Source organism: Drosophila melanogaster, chromosome Y, assembly GCF_000001215.4.
Source record: "Drosophila melanogaster chromosome Y".
Taxonomy (NCBI): Eukaryota; Metazoa; Arthropoda; class Insecta; order Diptera; family Drosophilidae; genus Drosophila; species Drosophila melanogaster.
The window spans coordinates 2,473,634-2,488,290 of NC_024512.1; the positions used below are offsets into that span (position 1 = coordinate 2,473,634).

At 38.2% G+C, this 14,657-nt stretch overlaps 1 protein-coding gene and 1 pseudogene across 1 annotated transcript in view; both read left to right on the forward strand.

Annotated features, from left to right (window-relative positions):
- WDY (WD40 Y) overlaps positions 1-14,144 on the forward strand; it is a gene marked incomplete at its 5' end in the record, with an annotated part of 214,356 nt that extends 200,212 nt beyond the window's left edge. The window contains 2 exon segments of the mRNA NM_001316659.1: positions 13,035-13,235; positions 13,297-14,144. Of these exon segments, the coding sequence (NP_001303588.1) occupies positions 13,035-13,235; positions 13,297-13,960 (865 nt within the window). The 3' untranslated portion in view covers positions 13,961-14,144.
- On the forward strand, positions 8,961-9,885 carry CR45948 (annotated as a pseudogene).
- Positions 14,145-14,657: the final 513 nt, after the last annotated feature.

The window sequence follows — 14,657 nt, forward strand, 5'->3', positions numbered from 1 at the left end:
ATAAGCTGTTTGCTGGTAGCGAAGCTGTTAAAAAGCTGACCCAAAATTTCGCCTCGCAACACCTGCTATCCGGAATGGAAATTTTGCAATAATTAATTACATATAACTTTCAAAGTGCAGGCTTTTTATTTTAATTTTCACATCGATTATTTATTTCCAAACAAGGAACATGTAGTTCTTCGAAAACACGTCTGTTGTCGATCAATTCATGCACGTCACAGTGAGTAAAAGGGTATACTAGAAGGTTGAGATTCAGCATACGGATTATAGAGACTAAGACTCAGGGCAAGTTTGTTGACCTATGTTACCACGCCCACTCTAATGCCAACAAACCGCACAAAACTGCCACGCCAACACATTTAAGCTATTTTTCGTTATTTTTTCATAAATTTATTAGTCGTAAATGTCTATCGATGTGCCACCCCCAGTCGAACGTGCTAAAAACGCCCAAAACTGCCACGCCCCACGCAACTTTTTAAAAATTTTTGGATATATTTTCATAAATTTATTAGTTGTGTAAATTTCTATGTATTTCTAAAAATTGTTGGATAGTTGAGGGAAGTTTAATTCCCACGGTCACCTTTTTCCTATTTTTGATCTTAGCTTCGAACTTTTATACCATCATACTATCCGGCCAAAAATCACCCGAACATATGGTCGAAAAAAGCTGGTTTGGGACAGTTATCTTGAAAGATGATATGTAAGAGAAGTTAATATTTTCCTTTTATGTTATCGGCTTTTGTTTTGTCTTGTATATAAGACAATACATCAGACGATGTTTGATCAGGGAAAAGCCGGGAAACGAAAATTTGTTTCTTTAGGGGAACCACCGCGAGGGGTTTTGGCCCTGCAGTTTGTATTTCTGAAGTGCCAACTTGTGCCGGTAGTCCGGACTCAATGTTACCTTGTGGTGGCAAACTAATCAGGACAGGTTGAATCATTTGTTGAGAAACCAGTGCAGACACTTCGGAATCTTTATCAATTACAGGGTGGGGTCCCTCCACGGCGGATTGATCGGATTGCTCCGAATCTTTTTTAGCTGCCGATCTTAGCAACATATGCGGATTTGCTGCGATTGACATCTGATCAGTTGCGGAGTCCTGTTGATCATTTGCCCGTGGTTGCGGGGCCTTAGGCAGCCTACCACCAGCGGCTTTTTTGCGCTTTGGAGATTCATCTAATAGCTTAAGGCCATTAAAGTAGCTCCGCCAATACTGTTGATCAGTTCTTTCAAGCCACCTTTAGTTTGGGCCATAAACGATTTCATCTCGTTTGCAACCACAAGGCAAGCAACACAACAGTTATTTAGATGTTTACCCTTTGCTAGGTCATCACTTGTTCGGCCATTAAAACCAGCGCACTTAGTATGCACCATTCTATCAAAAGCCAAGAAATCATTTTTGGTTGCTCAGGCTGCTCACAAGATCAAAACTTTCAAGCGAGCTGTTAAAAGAACCGCACGAGAGCAGTCTGCACTCTGAGAAATTTAGATTTTGTGTGGGAGAGCGAAACAGCGAGAGAGTGAAAGCGAGAGAATAGTTGCACAGTGCAGTTTATGTGTATGTAAGAAACAACACCAAACAGCACTGCGAACAACGCACGCAAGGCAGAGTAACAAAACGAAAAATGCAAAATATTTTGTATATTTGTTTAAACTACTGCACAAATCACAAAGAATCACTCGCGAAGCGAACGGACCTTTAATAATTATGTTTAAAATATACGGTAATTAAAGAAGATTATTAAAAACCAGGCATGGTTTGACAAACACGAAATAAAAATAAAAAAAAAAAACACGACCGTTTGCTTTGACAGATAATAGCTATATGTAAGTTTTTCTATACGGAATGCACTTGTTGTTGGCCTTCATTAATGAACCAATGATTTTGATACGGATTGTTTTGATTTTGGCCATAATAATTAGGTTCTACTTGTTCGAATTAATGCGCGTCTGGGAATCTTATTTCGGCAATAGACATTTTAGTTTCATCACTGACCGATGGTCTTAGTCGTTTAGTAATCGGGAAGTTAGTATTTTTAGATGTAGAGCGTTGTCGTAGCCGAGGTTATGTATTTCTCTTAAATGTGTTGTTTGGTGATTTTTGGCTTTGTTGGGATGTTGTTAGAAAGTGTTTTTTTGAATAATGGGTTGTGTGGTTATATATTGGTTGTTTCTAAAATAATTAGGTGCGCGCCACATTGGTGGATTTAAATGGTTGAATGTATTGATAAAAATTAGGTTGAGGGTAACTTGGTCGATATTGAGTTTGAACATTTGTATTGAATTTGTGTGCTTTCAAATTCTGATTAGAATTTTAATGTTTATTACGAAGTTCTGGGTTTTTATAAAATTCAAAATAATTGTGTTCTTCATAAATTTTGTGCAATGGTAATTAAGGATCTTAAGTCTGTAATATCGTGATAGTAAATAAATAGTAAAATAGTAAATAATTGTATTGGTAGTTTCCTTACCAGTATCTTAATAGAGTCTTCAAGGGCCTGAATATAAATAAGAAAATCCGATTGGTTACCTTCCAGGACAGGTTACACGACTTCCGAACATCGAAGATTAACCTACCCTTAAAGCAAGAATTTAAATCTCAAACACCAAACTAAAAACATCTGGATAACTTCAAGGAGACGCCATACAGAGGAAACTTAAGAGCATTCTGCGAAGAAGCGGAAAGACGACGTCAATTATTAATTTCGAAACGACTATAAAATTTAACTTATTTTCCACTCGAAGGTTCTTTTTTCTGATACTTTTTGTATCCTAACGACTGCGCCAGTAAAATAGATTTCATATTTTCGAGTCGAACTAATGTCCCGTCGGTTGTCTAAGGACAACGCTAAGAAATAAAAAATTATCGGAGAAATAGTTTTCTTTTGATCTCAGTATTTGAACCATATTTGTATTTCGGGAGAGCCTCGCTGTTGCGTTCTTAAAATTAGGAGAAGGTTCAATGGGTATACTGTAACAGATCTCTCTGTACATATTTACCGTGGCGTGTTCCATTCGAAGGATTAAAATCATGGCATTCAAATATGCGCATAAATGCGCATATTACGCTGTGGGATCATATTAAGCGCTGAACCATTCCCAGCTCAGACCCTCAGACGTCTTCAATAGGTAGTTTCGTCGAAGCTTTGCTTTGACCGCCGCGCACATGGAGGCTCAGTCAATAGGCGGAGCTCCAGCAAGCACCTGCATTGCCACAGTGCATCCTGTACAGCATACTGGATAAGTGAGTCCATCATAATGTTCAAAATAAATGGAACAGTCACTTCACCAAACCTGCTGACTATACTTGCACTCCTGCCAGAGAAGAAGCTTCTCCATAAGCTGGCTTATCGGTAGCCGGAGTCGATGAGTCTTATCACGACATCCCACTCGATGTGGTTGATGGCTCCTTTGAAGTCCACGAAGATTTCGAACATATATTGTGCCTGGCTGGCAGCAACAGTGCTCACGACGTGTCTCCTATCATCCTTAACGCAGCGTCCTTCTCGGAATCTAAATTGCCATCTATTTCCATCGGGCAGACGTTCTACCTTTAATCGATTCACCATGAACTTATTTAGCACTTTGCCGAAAACTGGCAACATACAAATACCGATGTAAGAAGCAGGATCACTCTTGTCCTTATCTGGCCCTTATTTTAATAAACCGCATGGGGGATACTGCGTTCGCGCCGAGACCAAGGATGACAGGCGTGCGGCTGGCTAGCAGCAGCACCGCATCCAAGTACCCGAGGTACTGTTCGAGTCCGGTGTTGAAGTGGCAGTACACGGATCATAGGAAAATTTCCAGTAACGCTTTCGCATCCTTCAAACTCGGTGACAAGCGGCTCTATCCGCATGCTTATGAAATCCGTGCTGTCCACGAAGACTGCAGCCTTTCCACGCCTGTCCGAAGACATTTCGCATTTCGGATGGGACTCCCGTTATTTGTCCAGCCGGGTCCATATAAGGCTCCTGCACAAATGCGAACAAGTGGTCGCATGCACCGCACCGTAGATGGCACGTCTCCGACAACATTAAATGTAAATTCCGGCAGTCAACAGTGCATCTGGGTGCTGTGTGGCCGGCTTGTCCACACTGGCGGACCCTGCACTGGGAAACTTTGTGGTCAAATCCAAGGCACCTATGGCAAGCATAGGTGTGGACGAGCGACTGGCAACTGTAACTGAACCACTTAATATAGACCCGTCCGGTCTGCTCAAGGACGTTCAGCGCCTTTTAGTCAACATCGTTGGCGTAAGCTTCCTCCATAAACTCCTCATGCAGTATTCCAGTGTCGACTTCGAACATCTAGACTTTGTGTCGTTGGCTCTTGTTCGGCTGAACTTTGACACCGGCAAACTTCTTGTTCGCGACGTCGATGGTGTGCGGATGACGGCTCCACCAGGCTGCAACTAAAGCACATCGTGTACACGGACACCGAGGGCAGGGGCGACCTTTCTTGCGGACCCGCTTAGTAATCTGCTTCCCAGATATGCTCGGGTCGTCGCACATCACTACCGCCGACCAGGTCTCAACCTGGTCATTAAAACCAGGCCATTAAAACCAGCGCACTTAGTATGCACCATTCTATCAAAAGCCAAGAAATCATTTTTGGCTGCTCAGGTTTTATAACACAAGATCAAAACTTTCAAGCGAGCTGTTAAAAGAACCGAACGAGAGCAGTCTGCTCTCTGAGAAATTTAGATTTCGTGTGGGATAGCGAAACAGCGAGAAAGTGAAAGCGAGAGAATAGGTGCACAGTGCAGTTTATGTGTATGTAAGGAACAACACCAAACAGCACTGCGAACAACGCACGCAAGGCAGAGTAACAAAACGAAAAATGCAAAATATTTTGTATATTTGTTTAAACTACTGCACAAATCACAAAGAATCACTCGCGAAGCGAACGGACCTTTAATAATTATGTTTAAAATATACGGTAATTAAAGAAGATTATTAAAAACCAGGCATGGTTTGACAAACACGAAATAAAAATAAAAAAAAAAACACGACCGTTTGCTTTGACAGCTAATAGCTATATGTAAGTTTTTCTATACGGAATGCACTTGTTGTTGGCCTTCATTAATGAACCAAAGATTTTGATTTCCCAGATATGCTCGGGTCGTCGCACATCACTACCGCCGACCAGGTCTCAACGGGCTTCCTAGCCCGGGGTGCGGCGGTAAGAGCGAATTCGGGAGCAGCTCCTTGGACAGCTTCGTTTGTCGGCGTCATCAATCCAGATCGTCGTCCACCTTCTTCTCCTGATCCTCGTCCATATCCTCCAGCTCCTGCTCCTAATTTTTTCCGAAAGACCCACTGCACTCAAGCAACGCGTTACGCCCAGTAAGAGACGTGATGAGCTCGTCATATCTCTGCAACGCAGGGAAAACAGCGTTTGCCGCCTCGGGATCCATTCCTCCACGCACCACAGCGGATTTGTCTCCGAGATGGATGCTCAAAATCTCGGCCAGAATCGTGAAACCCGTGCCGCCAGCAACAATGTCCGAGATCAGCAGGCCAGGCTTCTAGGCTCTCTGTGGGGACAGGGGTAGTAGCGGAGGCAGTGGGTACTGGGTATTTTGGGGGAAGTCTTAGCATCAACTTTCTCCAACGTGTCTGGCTGCGTTGGCGCCGAGCTCTTAGAGGTCAGATGGCTTCTACGCCTGCTTCGTCTGGAGTTCTTCGAGGCACTGCTGCCGCTCAAGGTACTCGCGCTGCTGTCGCTCTCCATCGGAGTAAGTCCCGCGGATCCTATTGGTAGAAAGGCTCACACAGTCCACCGGTCTGGCAGCACTGAACCGGCCCAAGACACAGACAGTAGCAGTGACAAACACCCATAAGCTGTTTGCTGGTAGCGAAGCTGTTAAAAGGCTGACCCAAAAACTCGCATCGCAACACCTGCTCTCCGGAATGGAAATTTTGCAATAATTAATTACATATAACTTTCAAACTGCAGGCTTCGAAAACACGTCTGTCGTCGATCAATTCATGCATGTCACAGTTAGTAAAAGGGTATACTAGAAGGTTGAGATTCAGCATACGGATTATAGAGACAAAGACGCAGGGCAAGTTTGTTGACCTATGTTGCCACGCTCACTCTAACGCCAACAAACCGCACAAAACTGCTACGGCCACACTAACGCCCCAAAACCTCCCGATACATATACCAAAAACACTGTGGCTACACCTACAAAATACACAAATCGCAATTTTTTAATATTTAATATGTTTCTTATTTTATTACCCAATATCTTTGAATATCCAAGAAAATGATGCAATTTCGCATTTGCAATCACACTAGCTGAGTAACGGGTATCTGAAAGTCAACGAACTCGACTACAGCATACTCTCTTGTTTCTTCTTGCACTCTATGCTTTAGCAGGTTTGCCTATTTCGTGTGCACTTACAAGCACACAGTTGGCGTCTTTAGAACCCATTTTATTGTATAACAGTTATTATTTACAAGTACTATTATTTAATTCCTTTTGTGACTGGGTTGTGACAGTTTCAATATTTATTCTCTTTTTAATGTGGTCGAGCTCGTCTCCTAATTTCAATTACCTGAACGACAACATCGTTGAGCGAACTCAGGCAAAAAAGACAATTCCCAAATTTGGAATAGTCCCGCTAATCTTATTGTTTGCATTAGTCATCTCGTTCTATCATTAGCATATCAATAAGGCTTTTGCATTTGTCCATATCTTTCCATTCTCAAGTATACAAGTTACAGTGTCGAGCAGCACGCGCAAATCATAAATTGATTTAGGAAAATAGGTCTCGATTTGGGTAGAGTCCAATACACACGAGGTTTACCAAGTGGCAATGCATCCGCAGAAACTGGTGCAGACTTTGGGCGATGATAACCAACTTCTTTTGTCCTGAAATCTAATATAGATATGGATCTGGACAACGTGTGGTTTCAACAGGACGGCGCTACGTGCCCAGAACGCGCTACGATGGATGGTCTTTACGAGCAATTTCCGGACATACTCATCTCACGCGCAGGCGCCCTTAACTGGCCACCGAGATCGTGCTATCTGACTCCGCTGGACTTTTTCTTGGGCGGTTTTCTTATGTCGCAGGTCTATGCCGACAAACCGCAAAGCATAAATGCCCTTAATTCCAACCCCTCAATGACAGAAAGACTTATTTGTCACAACATTAGGAAAACGAAAATACTAAAACACAAAGTTACTAAGTCGGGACTATGTCGCTCAGGATAAAGTCTGGTACAACGATGTACAACGCAAGAAATGAAATGTGAAATGAGAAAAACAACATTTTATATTGATAACTAAAATGGTTTTTATTTAGATTAAATTCTAAGTCGAACTTCTTCGTGTCAAGGGAGCATAATAAGATGATGCACATTTAATTACATTTGCGGTCTTCAAACAAAATATTACAGGGAAGACGGTTGGGAGGGTAATGAAAGTGGAAGTGGAAATGAACATCTAACAACACCCCGCCTGGCTTAAATACAAATTTGTCATACCTTCTTTCACGGTATAACTTAATACAATTTCCTTTTACTGTTAATTTTATGTAGAAGAAAATCCTTTATCAGATGTTTTGTTTTGTTTTGCGGTTGTCATCGAATAGACTCATGAGAAGGGGCTATACAATTAAAACTTTAGTATACCCAACTGGAACACCATTATCTTGGTGTACCACCATAGCCTTTACAATTCTACGCATCTGAATACTCTCCTCACCGGCCAACGGCACTTACTTCGCGGAAAGCCATTTTGCACGCTCCTAATTTCAACCTGCTGAATCTACTGGCAAAAAGGTTTTCGGTAGATAGACAGAAATTTACAAGACTACTCAAATTTTTGAAAACGATCTCAATCGCGAGCGGTACGACGTGCATCTGGGCTACCCTGGTATGTGACCAACCGAGTTATTGAAAGGAACCTAAAATTTGTCCCATTGGGAGAACAAATAAACTTCCACAGCAGCCGAGTTTAAATCATTTATTATTATTATTAGGCACTTGGATGGCGCAGATCAGTGGACCTAATATGGCTTTTATTAAAAGAGCTTCAGTTGCCTTGAGTGGCAAAGCCAGTCCAGCTTTTCCAGTTTCCAAGAGAATTTGGCTCCAACTGCCGTGATATGGGCTTTCCAACTTAGCGTCCGATCAAGGTGAACTCCGAGGTAGCAGTGGGATGAGACGTAGTCTTCCGTCGAAGAGAGGTCGCAGAGTAAATGTGACACAGGCCAGAATCAGCTGAGCAGGGTGCGCTTCATCGGTGTTGTTGACGGGTGTTCGCATGTCAGCAGTGTACAGGGTATACAGGAAGGGTCCAAGCATTACAATGCGCGGACGCTTCCATTGCCTGGGGAAATTACCTAAACTAAGCATGACATTAAATATTTTAACAAGAGCAAGCACTCCTTTGCGTGATAGACATTTCGCAGTTCGGTTCTCTATGGCATCGCAACCAGGGGTTTTTTAGGGTTGCAAAGCCTTCAGTTCAGTTCAGTTCAGTTACAGGACGTATCTGAGCAGTCGGAGTATCCAAAAAATTTGCGATGGTTTCACGATTGGTGTCGTCTGTTAAATTAAAGGGCATGAAGGTGGGAGGACAGGTGCGAAGCAAAAGCACTCGCTTAAAATGGGAGGCCTCCTTATGGCCGTGAGACCAACTTGGTGAGAGGGCCAGCCTTGCAGCTTCATTAAGTGCAGGTGTGAAATATTCGACGTATGCTTCCGCTTACTGCAAGTGACAATGGGAATGTTGAGTTCTACAGTAGCCTCGATGTGTTCTTTGAATATCCGAATGTTCGGTTGTGGAAACAGCATTTTTGTAAAACTTCTAAATAATTGGGCGTAATATAGCTCAAAGAGCAAGAGCAAATGGTCAGATGACAGATAAGAAAACTTTTTTTTTTAATCTTTCCAAATTTTACCTATCTTTTTGAACATTAATCATTGCTTTCTTCTTAGTGTTCCAGAGTCTGAGAAAACACATGTTTGCATGCCAAAATTACGTCTGGAGTTTATTTTTCTTAGGAAAGAACTTTTTATGACTAGAGCCAAGCGAGCTGTTCGAAATCAAGCAGAGCCCCTTTTGGTCAGTTCCTATAAAGGTCATCTTAAAGCAATAAATTCTATAGCCTTCATCAATCTTCCAAAAATTATATTTACGTAAGAATTTTTTAATTTTAGTTCGGTTTAATCGTCTTTGTTAATGCATTTAAATTTTTAGGGGAAGCCATGATTACTCCTGCCGCCTATGGACCCAAGGTGGCCGGTACTTGGGAACACTTGGTACCGTTTTGCCATGGTCAAGGCTTACGCCCTTTGAACGCGCTGGTGACGATAACCATTTGTACCGAATGCCCCCCGATATTAAAAAAGTGGCCAGCTCAACAACTCTAAAGGTAATTTCGGGAATACAGGCAGAGACAAGTATAAAGATATCCAACGGAAAGACAGTTGAAGATCGGGAGGAAGAAACCGCTCAAACGGAGGATGTAACTGAGTTAAGAAAACTTCTCGACAAGCCTGTTAAAGAACCAATAGTGGGAAAGCATTTCGAATTACCTGGTCGGTCTATTTTAGATCAGCATATAGAACTGGATACAACCCAAAGTTATATTGCTGTTTTTACCCAACTTAAGGTGCATTCCACTGAAATGTTGGAGCGCCTTCCAACGCCAGCAGTGGTTAGCCGTGTCCAAACTGAGAATTATATGGACCACTATATCCCCGTAGAAGGAAAGGTAGATGTGAGTGGTTCTGCGATTAATATAAAGCAGCCATCCCGTCGGCGTTCTGATAAAGCAAGTGACACGCGTAACGTAAACACATTAGGAGCCCGGGATCATGTACCATTAGATTTTAGTTCCAGCCATGCGTCGCAATCGTAGTTTGTTCTTTCCTTTAAGTCCTTAACGTGATGCTTTTCGTAGGTTGAGTAAATCCTTCAAAGAATCCTTCAACAATGATAAACGAAAGACAAAATGGGACCGCATTTATCGCTTTCACACATCAGTATGAACATGTTATCTCTTTATAATATTTGCCAATAAAAATTAAGGTGTTTTAACAATCAATTATGCAGCAGGTATTTCATAAAAAAAATATTTTATATCATTTTTCTGGTGGAAGTACCAAGACAGAATGATTTCTGTTCCACATCCGCAAATTATTTTGCCTTTGATTCAATCGAATGAAATAAATTGGTACAAAAATTTACATTTTTGTGGTTTAACATTGCTGAGGTGAGCACAGGGGCAAGGACAAAGTGGTTAGTGTAAGTATTTTTAAGATAGCATTATCTAAATTATTTTAGCCTGTAACCTGAAAATTCATCTTTCATTACTGTAAACACACATTTAGAATCAACAATTTTTTTTTTGTTATCTAACCTTTTTATCAAGGACCACGGGTTATTTTTTCTATAATCTACAAGGTAATTTTTGTCTATCTTATATTTATTCACTTCTTCAAATTTCTTTGTTCTCTCTTTGTAAATTCTGTAGTTTGTTATCAGAGCTGACATTGGATCGGCATTCGTAAGATATGTGGAATTATAAAATAATATAATATAATTTAATATATAATATAATATAATATAATATAATATATTATATAGTGTAATATAATATAATATAATATAATATAATATTATATATATATATATATATATATATATATATATATATATATAATATAATATAATATAATATAATATAATATAATATAATATAATATAATATAATATAATATAATATAATATAATATAATATATTATAATATAATATAATATAATATAATATAATATAATATAATATAATATAATATAATATAATATAATATAATATAATATAATATAATATAATATAATATAATATTATATAATATAATATAATATAATATAATATAATATAATATAATATAATATAATATAATATATAATATAATATAATATAATATAATATATTATATTATAATATAATAAAATATAATATAATATAATATAATATAATATAATATAATATAATATAATATAATATAATATAATATAATATAATATAATATAATATAATATAATATATTATAATATAATATAATATAATATATTATAATATAATATAATATAATATAATATAATATAATATAATATAATATAATATAATATAATATAATATAATATAATATAATATAATATAATATAATATAATATTATATAATATAATATAATATAATATAATATAATATAATATAATATAATATAATATAATATAATATATAATATAATATAATATAATATAATATATTATATTATAATATAATAAAATATAATATAATATAATGTAATATAATATAATATAATATAATATAATATAATATAATATAATATTATATAATATAATATAATATAATACAATAAAATATAATATTATATAATACAATATAAAATAATATAATATAATATAATATAATATAATATAATATAATATAATATAATATATAATATAATAATATAATATATTATAATATAATATAATATAATATAATATAAAAGATGTCACTGGCTTTTAAAGGGAACGGTCGTGTTTTTTGTTTTTTGCGCCCCGATTCTTATTTTGTGTTTGCCAAACCAGCCGAGGTTTTTAATAATCTTTTTAAATTGTCATATATTTTAAACATAATTATTAAAGATCCGTTCCCTTCGCGAGTGATTCTTTTGTGATTTGTGCAGTAGTTTAAACAATTAATATACAAAGTATTTTGCATTTTTCGTCCTTGTGTTTTGTTTAATCTCCCTTTTGTGCGTTGTTCGCAGAGCTATTTGGTGTTGTTCTTTGCATGCACATAAACTGCACTTTTCGCTCTCACTCTCTCTCTCTTTCGCTCTCCCACACAAAATCTAAATTTCTCAGCGTGCAGACTGCTCTCGTGCGGTTCTTTTAACAGCTCGCTTGAAAGTTTTGATCTTGTGTTATAAAACCTGAGCAGCCAAAAATGATTTTTTGGCTTTTGATAGAATGGTGCATTCTAAGTGCGCTGGTTTTAATGGCCGAAAAAGTGATGACCTAGCAAAGGGTAAAAATCTAAATAATTGTTGTGTTGCTTGCCTTGTGGTTGCAAACGAGATGAAATCGTTTATGCCCCAAACTAAAGGTGGCTTGAAAGAACTAATCAACAGTATGATCTTCTTTCCGCGCTTAATTCATAGTTTAATGGCCTTAAGCTATTAGATGAATCTCCAAAGCGCAAAAAGCCGCTGGTGGTAGGCTGCCTAAGGCCCCGCAACCACGGGCAAATGATCAACAGGACTCCGCAACTGATCAGCTGTCAATCGCAGCAAATCCGCATATGTTACTAAGATCGGCAGCTAAAAAAGATTCGGAGCAATCCGATCAATCCGCTGTAGAGGGACCCCACCCTGTGATTGCTAAAAATTCCGATTTGTCTGCACTGGTTTCTCAACCAGGCATCAATCTCTTGATGCCTCTCGTGAGTTTCCATATTGAGAATCCACTATTACTATCTGGACCAGCACTCTTCAATAAGATATCCTGGTTTGCCTTACGGTTATTGACTAGCCGACGGCGCAGTCTATTAGTAGTACTTGAAAATTGCTGATAAATTCTAGGTTCTCCTGTCGCGATGTATTGTCTTCTGAGGCGTCTTTTGTGGCTGAGCAAGTCCCAAGCCCCTACGCTTAAAATGGGAGGCCTCCTTATGGCCGTGAGGCCAACTTGGTGAGGGGGTGGTGTACCCTGCCTTGCAGCTTCATTAAGTGCAGGTGTGAAAAATTCGACGTATGCTTCCAGCCTACTGCAAGTGGCAATGGGAATGTTGAGTTCTACAGTAGCCTCGATGTGTTCTTTGAATATCCGAATGTTCGCTTGTGGAAACAGCATTTTTGTAAAACTTCTAAATAATTGGGCGTAATATAGCTCAAAGAGCAAGGGCAAATGGTCAGATGACAGATAAGAAAACTTTTTTTTTAATCTTTCTAAATTTTACCTATCTTTTTGAATATTAATCATTGCTTTCTTCTTAGTGTTCCAGAGTCTGAGAAAACACATGTTTGCATGCCAAAATTACGTCTGGAGTTTATTTTTCTTAGGAAAGAACTTTTTATGACTAGAGCCAAGCGAGCTGTTCGAAATCAAGCAGAGCCCCTTTTGGTCAGTTCCTATAAAGGTCATCTTAAAGCAATAAATTCTATAGCCTTCATCAATCTTCCAAAAATTATATTTACGTAAGAATTTTTTAATTTTAGTTCGGTTTAATCGTCTTTGTTAATGCATTTAAATTTTTAGGGGAAGCCATGATTACTCCTGCCGCCTATGGACCCAAGGTGGCCGGTACTTGGGAACACTTGGTACCGTTTTGCCATGGTCAAGGCTTACGCCCTTTGAACGCGCTGGTGACGATAACCATTTGTACCGAATGCCCCCCGATATTAAAAAAGTGGCCAGCTCAACAACTCTAAAGGTAATTTCGGGAATACAGGCAGAGACAAGTATAAAGATATCCAACGGAAAGACAGTTGAAGATCGGGAGGAAGAAACCGCTCAAACGGAGGATGTAACTGAGTTAAGAAAACTTCTCGACAAGCCTGTTAAAGAACCAATAGTGGGAAAGCATTTCGAATTACCTGGTCGGTCTATTTTAGATCAGCATATAGAACTGGATACAACCCAAAGTTATATTGCTGTTTTTACCCAACTTAAGGTGCATTCCACTGAAATGTTGGAGCGCCTTCCAACGCCAGCAGTGGTTAGCCGTGTCCAAACTGAGAATTATATGGACCACTATATCCCCGTAGAAGGAAAGGTAGATGTGAGTGGTTCTGCGATTAATATAAAGCAGCCATCCCGTCGGCGTTCTGATAAAGCAAGTGACACGCGTAACGTAAACACATTAGGAGCCCGGGATCATGTACCATTAGATTTTAGTTCCAGCCATGCGTCGCAATCGTAGTTTGTTCTTTCCTTTAAGTCCTTAACGTGGTGCTTTTCGTAGGTTGAGTAAATCCCTCAAAGAATCCTTCAACAATGATAAACGAAAGACAAAATGGGACCGCATTTATCGCTTTCACACATCAGTATGAACATATTATCTCTTTATAATATTTGCCAATAAAAATTAAGGTGTTTTAACAATCAATTATGCAGCAGGTATTTCATAAAAAAATATTTTATATCACTTTTCTGGTGGAAGTACCAAGACAGAATGATTTCTGTTCCACATCCACAAATTATTTTGCCTTTGATTCAATCGAATGAAATAAATTGGTACAAAAATTTACATTTTTGTGGTTTAACATTGCTGAGGTGCGCATAGGGGCAGATAGCATTATCTAAAGTATTTTAGCCTGTAACCTGAAAATTCATCTTTCATTACTGTAAACACACATTTAGAATCAACAATTTTTTTTGTTATCTAACCTTTTTATCAAGGACCACGGGTTATTTTTTCTATAATCTATAAGGTAATTTTTGTCTATCTTATATTTATTCACTTCTTCAAATTTCTTTGTTCTCTCTTTGTAAATTCTGTAGTTTGTTATCAGAGCTGACACTGGATCGGCATTCGTAAGATATGTGGAATTATAAAATAATATAATATAATTTAATATATAATATAATATAATATAATATAATATAATATTCTATAG